At 35.5% G+C, this 12839-nt stretch overlaps 1 protein-coding gene across 1 annotated transcript; it reads right to left on the bottom strand.

The window, feature by feature from the left end:
- Window positions 1–502: 502 nt before the first annotated feature.
- Window positions 503–12537, bottom strand: LOC308265428 (serine protease inhibitor Kazal-type 6; the record flags this gene model as incomplete). The annotated part of the gene is made up of 4 exons (XM_080699133.1): window positions 503–548; window positions 1611–1726; window positions 9248–9270; window positions 12480–12537. 4 exons carry the CDS (start codon window positions 12535–12537, stop codon window positions 503–505), a joined length of 243 nt encoding a protein of 80 aa, XP_080555259.1.
- Between the last annotated feature and the right edge of the window lie 302 nt (window positions 12538–12839).

Genomic DNA, 12839 nt, shown 5'->3' with positions numbered 1-12839 from the left:
ATTAAGAGTATAAATGTTTTGCTGTTAAATAAAATATTATTCTTGAAATTAGGAAAAGCAAACCTTATATGATCTAATACTAAATAATAGATGTTTTAAAGTATTGTAGGAGTAACATGTGGTTATGTTATTAAAATCCTCCCTTATCCGAATGGAGATTCCAAGAATTCAAGAAAGGAAGAGATTTTATCATGATTCCACAGTGAGTGGATGGTTGATTTAAATCAGGATTTTTTGATCAAAGTTTATGTCACTTCAATTATCTCATGTTGTATATGTAAGTTTTCTTGGTCTCAAAGTAAAAAATACAACCAGTGCTTTGGCAGAATTTACTTTATTGACAAGTAAATCAAGGGAAATACAAATTGAATTTCCCACCACCCAGATGGAAGAGGAGGTGTGCTTTTATAAATTTCAGGTATTCACCAAAGAAAAGTAAAAGCAGACATGATGAAAGGAAGATAAAACAGCTAGAAGTCCAGCATAAGATCCGGGCTCTAATTCAGCATTTTCCTTGATGCTTTAGGATAATCTTCCCATCACTTTTCCTGTAAAAAAAAAAGAAAGACAAACACAAACTCAATGAGACATCATGAATATTGACCGCTGATGCACAAAACACGTTTAATAATGATGTGGCATGGTCTATTTAATCATTTGAGATTATAGATACCTATATCTACCATTCACCAGAAATTAGTTAGATGCAGTTGGAGATGGCATTCATGCTTGAAAAGCATGAATCTTAAATCTCAGAATTTCAGTACCGATTTGCTCCTTCTCTGAAAGTAAATGTATATACAAATGGAAAAGGTAGAAGTAACAGAGGAAATATAGCAAAGAGAAGTTATTGTTCTGTCTTGATAGAAGATATAAGAAAGTGAACCAAAGATTCAGGCACCTAGCATTATAGATAAGACACTACTTTTCAAGTCATTTTAGTAACATGTGCCCATTGATTCAAAGCTCATCCTACACCACTGACCTTCTCCTGAGAAAAGTTTCATATTAATTAGTCAGATGTATTATATATTATTGTGTTCATTATATTTATAATTATATTAATGTTTTAAGTAAAAATTAGAAGTATAAGAGCCGGGCGTGTTGGCACATGCTTGTAATCCCAGCATTTGGGAGGCTGAGACAGGAGGATTGTGGTTCGTGGGCAGCCTCAGCTACTACTTCTCAGCTACTACTTAGTGAGGCCCTTTGCAACTCAGTGAGACCCTGTTTCAAAAATAAAAAATAAAAAATAGGGCTAAGGGTATAGCTTGGAGATAGACTGCCCCTGGATTCCATCTTCTGTACCACAAAAGAGTATAAAATGATTAACAAAAATAATAAATTATTATTATATATAGATATAGTAAAACTTCCCTAAAATCTTTCCTAAAATTAATAATAATAATAATAATAATAATAAAGAAATGATAAAGTTTCAAATAATTTGTTATGCAATTTTGTTTTTCTTTTTGAGCCATTTGTTTTCAATTTATTTGCCTGAAGCAAGGATTAAGTAGAACTTTCCAAAATACCTGTAGGAAAGCAAATTGGTCATATTCTGGAAATTAATGCTCTCAAGGGACAAGACTGGTGAGGGTCGTACTTACACTACTGCCTTACAGAAGGCACACTTGTTGCCATATGTCTGGCCATCAGAGCCACAGTGGGGGTTTGACTCCCGAGTGCAGAAGACCTTGGGGTCCTTGAAGTCACCACAGTCGACCTATAAAGCAAGCACAGCAACACTGATATTTGAAAGACTGTCCCAGTGCCGGGCGTGGTGGTGCACGCTTGTAATCCCCGTTCTTGGGAGGCTGAGACAGGAGGATCACACGGGTTCGAAGCCAGCCTCAGCTACTTAGTGAGGCTCTCAGCAACTTAGTGAGACCCTGTTTCCAAATAAAATATAAAAAAGGTCTGGGAGTATAGCCTGGAGGTAAGAAAGCCTCTGGGTTCCACCCCCAGTACCACCAAAAAAACAAAAAATAAAAAAATAAAAAATAAAAAAATAAAAACAAAAGACTGTCCCACAGAACAGAAGCATAGAAGCATTGAGCAGCAACCTTCTGCAACACCACACACACACACACACACACACGCACGCGCATATCTATCCATATTTTTGTGGCATACACATATATACTACACACACACACACACACACACACACATATATATATATACATATATATATATATTTATTTATAGTTGTGACATAAAAAGATCCTGAAATTAGAAAATAGCTCTCTCCATCTGCTGAGACTTTTTCCTTTGAGACACAGAAAACTCATTTGGAGAAATACATTACATTAACTTATTCTGGGGTAAATTAATGGTATTCAGTGCTATGGTTAAGACTTTTTTCTTCAGCATTAAATTACTCCTATTGAGACTAGTTGATAATTAAATGATAATTTTACTGTATTAATATTCTCTAATTTCTTCATGCTTTACAAACATGGATAATCCTTGTGAGAGGCCTCCAGATGTTACTTGACAGTGTGTTCATTTTTTCCTAGTGGATGCAAAATCTATTATCCCATAAAAACAAAATTCTAATATTTTCATAGTAAATTATTTTTATCTCCAAATGTGTCTATAGAATTTGAACACTTGTGTCCATTACAATAACTTAGTAATGGCTGCCTAAACCTCTCTGTTTAGAAGGACTCTGAGATAGAATTCAGTCTTGTTGAGAACATGCATTATGACCGACTGATTAATAATTGTGGAATAGTGGCACCTGTGCCATTAACATATCCACTCAGTTATAGTGGTGTCTCAAAAGTGGCCTGGTTACTAAGATTCTTTTCAATGCAATATCAATTAAGCTAATATCTGTTGTGCAAATTAAATTCAGGCCATTATTTCCAGGATAATAGCAGTATGAAATGGATTAAACTCCTAATATCAGCTGTGTACAATGAAGTGACATTTACACGTGAATTGGTAAAACTTCCATTACTTCTATCCTAGTACCATTAAAATAATACTATCTTATGAGTATCAGTTGTTTAATAATATTTAACTAATTTCATATAGATTACTTCAATTAAGCCTCACAATAATATTGAGAGTAAAATTGGGCTATATTTCATTAGTCGGTTGATGGAAATACTGGTCCTCCATAAAATTAAGTGGCTTACCATGGTTTTAACATTACTGGCCTAGAATACCCATCTGTTTATTAGGGTTTATTTCCAACACATTCTCACTGAGAGAATAAAAGACCAACTATCACTCTGTATCCACAATTATAGTCAGGACATGTAGGTATAAAAATAGCTTATTAGGTCTAATTTATAACCCAAAGCCTATTGGTACTACAATTGTACTGTATTTGAGTTTCATGCTAAGTGAGCATTTAGCTGATTTTACCACAACAAAAGCAACAAAAAATGAGTAACAAGATGATAAATATGTTAATTTGCTTCACTGTGGTGATTCTTTTACTATCTATATTTATCCTGTAATATCATATTATATACTTTGTATAGAACAAAATTTATTTTTAAATAATGTAGTAGGGAAATGTATGAGCAATGGAAGAGGAATCACTTGTTTTAGATGTTAGCAAATCTTTATCCACTGACAGTTGTCAGAAAATTTGTGTGGGAAAATGCTCAGTGAAAGAATCATATAATTAGGTTAACATATCATCACATATGGCAATGTTGAGTAGTTAAAACTATAAATTACACATTTGGGGAAAAACTTGGCATCTTATTCTGTTAAAGTTGGGAAGTGTGATGTTCACCACATAAGGTCCTGATTTTTCACACACAAGTTGGAAAGATAATTAATTCCATTCTCTTGTAATACTTTCAGAACATACTTCAGTCATGAGGCATATAAACCAACTACCTCTGAACAGACACACATTTTACTTGTTCAGGTTGTACTCCATTAGGCCTTCAAGTAGAAAGATGGTGGGAAATCTTGAGGCCATAGAGCATTTTTTCTTCAACTCAGGGTGCTCGACCACTGAGATAACACACCCCCGAGGTTATTTTATTTTTTTTTATTTTGAGACAAGTCCTCACTACATTTCTTAGGCTGCCCTCAAATATGCAATCCTGCTTCAACCTCCCCAAGTAGCTGGGATAATAGGCATGCATTACCATGTGTGGCTGTATTTTATATTTAAGTTACTAATGAAAGTATTTGATATTGAATGCATTTTACAATATCTAACCAATAACCAAAATATGGAAGACACAGTACTGGGTGCTGGTCATGCAAAGAAGAATCAGTAAAACACACTCACAATAAACACAGTCTTATCTGCATTAGAGAGGCAGAGTAAAGCTTAGATAAGTGTGGTCACCTCCCCAGCGGATAAGCACAGGAAGTGTGGAAGCTGCACCAGGGCCTTCCCATCTGCTGCCTGGAGACCAAGAGAAAAGCAAACAAGAAAGTCTCTTACTTGAAAGAGACGACTCCTTAAGACACCTTTCCCTGGCAGCCAGCCCTTTGATCTTGTGATGCAGCCTCTTTTCTCCTTTAGAAAGCAAATATGGAAGTGGCACTTGGGCAGAGCATTCATTTAGAGGGCCTCCAGACCCTGCCTCCCTCCTCAAACCTACTGTCCCCTTCTTCTGTCCCCTGGAAAGAGACTAAGAAGGGTGAAAGATTACAATAACTAAAACCAAATCAGTCACCAGGCCTAAGAGCAGGCTGCCTTGGAACAGACACGTCTCATATGTTCAGGTTATAGTAGGGCCTTCAGTGACTGCTGAAGTGAGCTGGCATGTTACAGGATGTCCCACTCTTGGTTATTTGTGTTATCTTAGATGAAGCACCCAGTGTTCTTACCCAGAAAACAAACAAGCAAAAACCCCAGTCCTGCTTCATTCCTAGAGTCTCAAAGTTGTTATGGAGATCAAATGTGGTCATGTAAAAGCTGAGAGTCTGTGTGAAATATTCAAAATAAATCTGGATTAGGATTGTGAAGAGTCATTGAGGTCTCTCCTAACTGAAGCTCTGAGAGCATCTGCTTTCCATACAGAGTGTCCTGTACCATGAGACTTGGTGTGCTATAATGTTTCTTCTAGATGTAATGGCCTAAGATTCAGCAGTGACTACTTTCAGTGAAGTTGCTTAAATAAAAAATAATGAAAGCTTGGTCTTCAGTTGGGTCAGAGAAATATCAATCTTTGCTCAAATGCTTCTGCTTGACGCCCTCTTCATTCAGTAGGTGAGAAATGTTAGCATGGTGGCTCAGAACAGAAGTCGTTCCCTCTCTGTGGGACCAATGGGTTGGGAAAGGTGAAAACGTCCTCTGCAGAGCTACCAAGAAATCCCTTCCATGGTGAAGCAACCAGCTTTTCATAACTTGAGAATACACAGATGAAGATCTGCTAATGCCATACCTTTCCTCCACCTGAATTTCTTCTTCTTTTTTATATTTTGTTTTAGATTCCTTTAAAAAATGTTCAAACAATCCAGGCATGGTGGTGCATGCCTATAATCCCAGGTCTTGGGAGGTTTAGAGGAGAATCCCAGATTCCAGGCCAGCCTCAGTAACTTATCGAGGTCTCTATCAACCTAGTGAGACCCGACTTCAAAATATAAAATAAAAAATAGGTGGAGATGTAATTCATAAGTAAAGTTCCCGTGAGTTTAATCCCAGTACCAAAAAAGTATTCAAACAATTGGCTTCTTAGTGGAAGTCAGGCCTCTCTAGATTGTGGGTGCTGGTAAAATTACATTTTCTCTTTTAAAGTTTTATCTTTGAAGCATTTGGAATATCCAAGATATCTGAAATCCCTAAATTTAATTAGCATGCCCCTGAATGCTGCTATAATCTTAGAGGATTATCTTGTAGATGAAATTAGAGTGACCTAGGATTGAACTTTTGCTTCTCTCGTTTATTAGCTGCATTACATTAGAAAAAATACCTAATTATTCAGAATGTAATACAATTTCAACAGAGGCTGGTGTTGCCTTTCCACTAGGATAGTTGTAGTGATTAGCCACATAATAAACATTTTGTAAATTACCAAGTACCCTGTAGAAGATTGCCATCATAAGTATCAGCAATGTAAATTATGCCATATTATGGAATTTTTGGATACAATTATTTATAACCCTATTTTAATGTGACTTATTGCTTTATGTTGTTTATATTGATGTTGAATTTAACAAGAAATTCTATTTATCTCTTGGTAGTATTCCAGCTTAGGTGCATGGGTACCATTGTGTGGCACCAGCCTGACCCCTTGTGGCTCTTCAAAGAACTGTAGTTACTAAAACATTTTGGAACGGAGAGATACATCCAAATTGGTCACATCTGTTTCACTTAGGTTGAAAGTTGAGCTTGTGCTGTACTCAAGTCAGCTGAAGACTTGGGATCATTAAGGTGTTAGTCTTGCATTCTGGGATTACAAATACAACTATTGAAAATTTACAATTACACATAACATGGGTGTGCTCACACACAAGCTTGGGCTGTAGCATGGCATCGCTTTTTCCTTTTGCTGCAAATCAGTACCCATATGATTAAATCAGCCCCATCATTTGCCGGACCAGTGTTCTGACTCCTCTCTGCCTTGCATTGCCGGGCTGTCTTCCTGCTTCTATGCTCCTCTACTCTCTTGAAAGCGCTCTGAAAATGACGCTTTGCAGAAGTCTGTTGGCCATTTATGAAACTTTCACATTTCTCTTTTGGCTCATACTTCTCTTGATTTCTCCAACCTTTTAATATTTCTTTATAGATGTCTGAAATATGTCAGTTCTCTGGTTCTCCAACTGTTTCTTTTCTTTGGTTGTCTGTTTTTTCCCTTCTCAGTATTAATTATGGTCATTTTCAAGATAGTTTTATGTTCTTGATTTTTCTCTAAGAATATGTATTTTCTTAAATGGTACCACTAAATCCCACATTGTTCTTTCTGGAGTCTTTATCAATAACTCAAATTCTAATTCTTAATTGTCAGAATATATAAGATACCTTATGTAAAAAATTGGGTTCATACTTATGTCCAGAGTATAACTATCTTTCTCTGCAGTTTTGCACTCTAATTTTCCATTATTCATGATAGTACCATTCTTTGGGTTCCCTAGCCATCTTTCAGATGGTCACATTGCCATTTCTTCCACTTGTAAATATCATCTTTTTGTATTTTTCTTCACCTTAAGTGTTTTTCACTAATTCCAGATTACAACCTGGGCCAGCCCTCAGCATTTCTTTTCTGAACCCAATGATAAGTTCTGCTATCTCTGTCTACTTTTTCTCCTGGTTTCAAATTCTTCCTACATGTAGAGAAACGTTACCTTATTTTAAACTATTGTTTCCAGCATATCCTTTCCTTAAAACACTTGAGGACTGTAGTCATCACCTTTTGTTTGTTTAGAAGATTGCACTGCTGGAAGCTCTTTCAAAAGCTCACTTCTATGGATTCAGCAGAGCAGACCTGAGATGCTGAGACATTGCTGGTGGAGAGAGAGCCAACCAGCTGTTAGTGTGCAGCTTCAATTTCTTCATCAGCAAATGCTGGATAACTTCTCCAAACTGCATTCATATGTCATGTTGGTACACTAATTTTAAGGAAGGCCAAACTAAGCAGGAAAATTCAAGAGCCCTACACTCATTCTAGTCATGGAGCATTGTTTTACCAACTAGATTTAAAGTGAACTAATATTTACCTGAAAAATACAAACTAAAAATATATAGTTATCTCTAAATGTACCATAACAGAAATTGTTTAAAAATCTTTGCCTTTGAAAAGTTTGATATTTTCATTTCAATGCAGACTACTCATTTAAACAGCTCTTTAAAGATATGGTTCAAATATAACCCTGGTAGAAAAAAGAGGAAGGATTAAAGATACTGTATCCAGTGATTAGGAAAGAAAAATTTTTTCAGTTCCAAGGACTACCTTTTTCTGAGAATCTTTTCAAACTTTTTAATGCTATGCTACCTTGCTTTAATGGAATCCTTGCGATAGTAAATGGTACTTTTATTTTATTGTTATTATTAGTAGTATGTTATTTAATGTACTTTCTTGGCAAATTAAAGACTTGGCAAAAGATGAGTCATCTACATTTACAGAGAAAATTTTACTAGAATATGTTTTCCAAGTCTGGGAACAGGGTTTCTGTCTAACTTTGAATAATCTTTTTTAAAAAATGCAGAATGTTTTAAATGTCTATAATTTAGGTTGCTAATGATCATCTCTTCCAGAAAATCTGACTTCCTTTTGTCCTGGATGGACCAGACTTGAGCTGATATACTCCTGACTTTTAATGTCAGCTATTGCCCTCAGCTGCCTCCAGCCCTGTAGAAGAGGAAGGATAGCCTTGCGACATTCTGATAGGGCAGAACCTTCCCTGTCCTTTATATGTGAGTGGAGGAGAGAGGGCATCCTTGCAGGACAGGCTTGGTTCCTAGTGATTCAGATATTTTAGTGCAGGAAGAGGTGTTAGAGATCATCAAACCCTATACTTCATCTTAAAGAAGTGGTAACACAGGCAATGAGAAAGAAAGAAATATTACCCAAGTTACACAGTAGGTACTTGAGTTAGGACTCATCTATATTTTCTGACTCCAAACACAGTTTTTGATAGATCAAGAAGGGTAGTAAAAATGTTGAATTATGTTGAAGGAAGCAAAACCCAACAATGAAGAAAATTTGTGACCATTTTAATTTTTAACCTCTAATTATATTTGAGCTTGAGTGTGCACTCTGTGTACCCTTAATAGAGAACATTCGGCAAGTTTCTTTTTTCTTTTCTACTTTTAGTTCTTATTTCTAAAACAGAAAGAACACTTGTGTCCTAACTCCTTATGAGGCTGATTAGTCAATAAGTAATCCACATCTATTTTTACAGATTTCTTAATGCTTTCATGTACTGTATACAATTTAGATATAATTGCAGTTCTAGGGAGTAAATAATAGCAGCTTTTTCTTTAACTAAATAAATTGTAGCTCAGACAAACTGTGTAACTTACCCTCCTAAGATCACACGATGAAATCAGTGAGAGAGCATGCATTTCATTGCATATCCACCCCCTTTTTTATTTTATTCATACTATTATGACAAAATATAAGGATGTATACTTAGCTTTTTTAAGCTTAAAATTATGTACACATATAGAGATTATAGCAAAAAAAAATTACAGCTGATTTCTGTACTTAGTCTGTCTGCATATCACTTTTGCTCTTTTACACCACCAGTGTGTTTTTTGGCCAAAGAATAACAGCTCAACATCACTTAGGTTATTAAAAAAAAAAAAAGCACTGACCTGTTCTCCTTGACTGAAGACACCTGAAAAAAATAAAATAAAATAAAACGCTGTAATTTATGAGTGGGCAAAAAGTAAGATTTGCAAATTTAGGATACCTGTTCCTGGTTCTTGGTTATCTCAAGAAGTCATAGTAATTGTCCCACTTTTATATCTTCTCATTTCTTAGGGTGCATTAGAAATTCGGAAGGTTATATATGGACATGGGCCACAAAGGGGCAGTATTTACTGGAGGTTAGGAGGGGGTCAGAAAAGGTGACTCAAGGATTTGAAGGTTCATGCTTCAGGCCTGGCCTGGTCATCAATAAACTGTGGGAAACCTCGAAACCTCGTCATCTTCGGTCTCACATTGGAGAAGTTGGATAGGAAAGTCTCTTCAAACACTGGTATTCCAGGGTTCAGTCCATGCAGTTCCTTCCAAAAGCCTTTGTTAACAGACAGTTGGGAGTTCATGATTTGTTTTTTGAGCTCAGAATTGATTCACTCAATTGTAAAGACTCAGTCCAAATATAAACTAACTCATTTCTTCTCTGTCTCATTTCTGCTTCTACATCTCTCTAAATTCCTGAAAAAGGAAAACAATAAAAAATGCAGTTTTTTTTTCTCTTAAACTCTTCTCCCTTCTGAATGTTAGTGTGTGCAGTTTTAGATTATGACTAGCTTAGTGGTTTAAACAATGAAATAACAAGCCGGCGCATGCTCGTAATTCCAGTGCTTGGGAGGCTGAGACAGGAGGATCGAAGGTTCACAGTCAGCCTCAGCTACTTAGTGAGGCCCTCTGTAACTTAGTGAGTCCCTGTTTCAAAATAAAGAATAAAAAATAGTACTGGGGGTGTAGCTTGGAGGTAGAATGCCCCTGGGTTCCATTCCCAGTACCAAAAACAAAACAAAACAAACAACAAAAAAAAAACAATAATACAAAAACTTTAGGTCCAATCCTAGTTCAGGCTGCTGAGTTCTGATCTGTGTCATTTCTTTAGAACTCCTAATGCAGCAATGACTCTCACGTGTCAGGCCAAGACCACTTCACTAAGGAAAAGTATGGCTTCCTGCAATCCATCTGGCTAGCACAAAGGAGAGGAAAACTGGATGTGCCTCCAAGGCAATCTCTATGAATGAGGATAAGAAGAGAATAAAACATTTATATTTAAGAGAAGGTTACTAAGCCTAGTATAGTGTCATACAGGCCTGTAATCCTAGTACTTGGAAAGCTGAGACAGGAATATCACAGGTTTGTGGATACTCGGGGGTAGAATGCCCCTGGGTTCAATCCCCAGCACATACAAAAAGGTTTCTAATAGTTTCCAACAGTGTTTACCAATCTTATAGCTTCATAATTAGCAGAGTAGGTAGTTATTAAAATTAAAGATTCTTAGAATAATACTTTAAAATTTCATGATATAGGACCAGATAGGATCTCGGGGACTCTCTATTTTTATAAACACTGTCAGTGATTTTTATGGCCAAGGAAAATTAATGATTACAATTTTCCACTTGAAAATTTATGATCAGAGGAGAATAATTTGCTCAACATTTTTTATATGTAGAAAATTCAAGGCAGAAACAAGATTAGTATCCACAATGTCTGAGTACAATTTATCGATTTTTATTAAACTTTAATTATGGCAATAATAATAGACACTTGTTTATCACTATGCCCATCTACTCTCATTAGTACTTTACATGCATTTTTCTCACTTAATTCCCCTAACCAAGGTAGTCCTTTCCTATCTCTATTTTTCATATGAAGAAAATGAGGCTCAGTAAGGTCAGAAAACTTTACAATGGGAATGCCAGGATTGAAATTCATTTCCTTTTATTTCAACACTGTGGTTCTGGGGCAATACATCCTCCCAGTTAATATCTACCATGTCTATGACGTACCTATGCTCTGGTAAATTTGGTGTATTAGTCACTAAGATCCTGCTAAAGATGAGTTTATATTTGTAAAGAAAAGCAATAAAAAGGCAATAATTGATTTTAGAGACTGTCTTTGTAACTAAATTTTAACACAAATCAGATCTATTTTTTCCATCTCAGCAATTGATTGTATGACTCATTGAAGTTATCTAGCTTTTGAAGTTGATCCCACCCCATAATATCACAGGAGTCCTTTATCCTTTTTTTTTTTTTTTTACATTTTAAGTATAATAGTTGATGGAAGCATGATCAGCTATGGTGAATAATGGTTTTCTCATCAGGTAAATGTCATTGAAAAATTATTTTTACATGTTCAGCCACTTAAAGTCTTTGATAGCAGCACAATTTATCTACCACTGCCACAGAAACAATACTTATACATGGAAGGGCCCAGGTATTAAATAGGAAAGAGTATTTCATAGAGCCGAGATATTTCTTCAGTTGGCACAGGTTATTTGTGGAATAGATAGGATTATTAGGTCTTGAGTTTTAACACTTTGTTCACCAAAACATACAAGATTTGACTAAGGAAGAAAATTTGTAGATTTAAGTGGCATTGCCCATTATGATGGTTCTGATACTTAAAAAGCTTTTCATCTTCAAATTAAAAAATCACCTTGAAGTATGATTGTCTTTTGAACCTCCTGAATCAATAAAATATGCAAATATTTTTATTAAAGTGGCAAATAACCTTCTCCTGCTTGAAGAATTATTTAATTCACAAGTAACATTTTTCTACAGTCTGAAGTTTAATGACTTCTTTTTCATGGATTTCCTTATTGAGTTTCCATTTTCTGCTTGTTTCACTTTTAATTATTTTAGTTTTTTTTAACAAGGGAGAAAACCTTTCCTTTTTTTAGAAAGTCAAAGTTAATTATTAAAGCAACATTTAATGCAATTATCCACTCACGAGACTAGTTCTATGGAATCAGTATAAGCCCTTCATAGAAGATCTGAGTTCAAATTCCAAGTTCTTAATTTACTAATTCCAAATCCTTTGGCAAAGTTTTCCTCTGTGCCACAATTTCTGACATGTAAAACAGGGATATTAACTTATTGCCGTAAGTTCAAGAAATGATACACAACAGCCCTAAGTATATTACTATAATATAAAATATGCTCAATAAATGGCAATTTTCATCATTATTGTCATCATGGTTTTTATCATCACAACCATTATTATAGGGATGATGACTTTCCTAATTGGTCTTTTATATCAAAATTGTTAGAATTTTGAAATATGATGAACCATTCTTTTCGTCTCCAGTTCAATATGAAGATAGGACATTAATTTTAAGGAAAAAAAACTCACCTGAGAGAAAGAAGAAAATAGCCAGAGAGAGAAGCAGAAAGACACCTGATATTTTCATGGTGCCAATTAGCTCACTTGGATCAAGGCTGCTTTGTTCAGCTCAGGTTCTCGGTCAAGACACTTCCCAAGAGCACTGAGATACACACTCAGACATATATATATATATAGACAGGATAAAGGGAGTTGAGATCTCCACCTTCTTTTATAAAAATCACTTTCTAAAGCCATATGCAATCCTATATACTTTAGGCATTTATGGAAAATGCTTCATGCTCTCCATCAATCTTAAAAATTAGGACAATTATGTGAGTCGCACCTTAGATCTTATTAATAATGGATGTCATTTTCTACCGGTAGCCT

This window comes from Muscardinus avellanarius, assembly GCF_963383645.1.
Source record: "Muscardinus avellanarius genome assembly, chromosome: 7".
Lineage (NCBI taxonomy): Eukaryota > Metazoa > Chordata > Mammalia > Rodentia > Gliridae > Muscardinus > Muscardinus avellanarius.
Note: the sequence above shows the minus strand (reverse complement) of the source record. Positions and strands in the feature narration are given on the sequence as shown.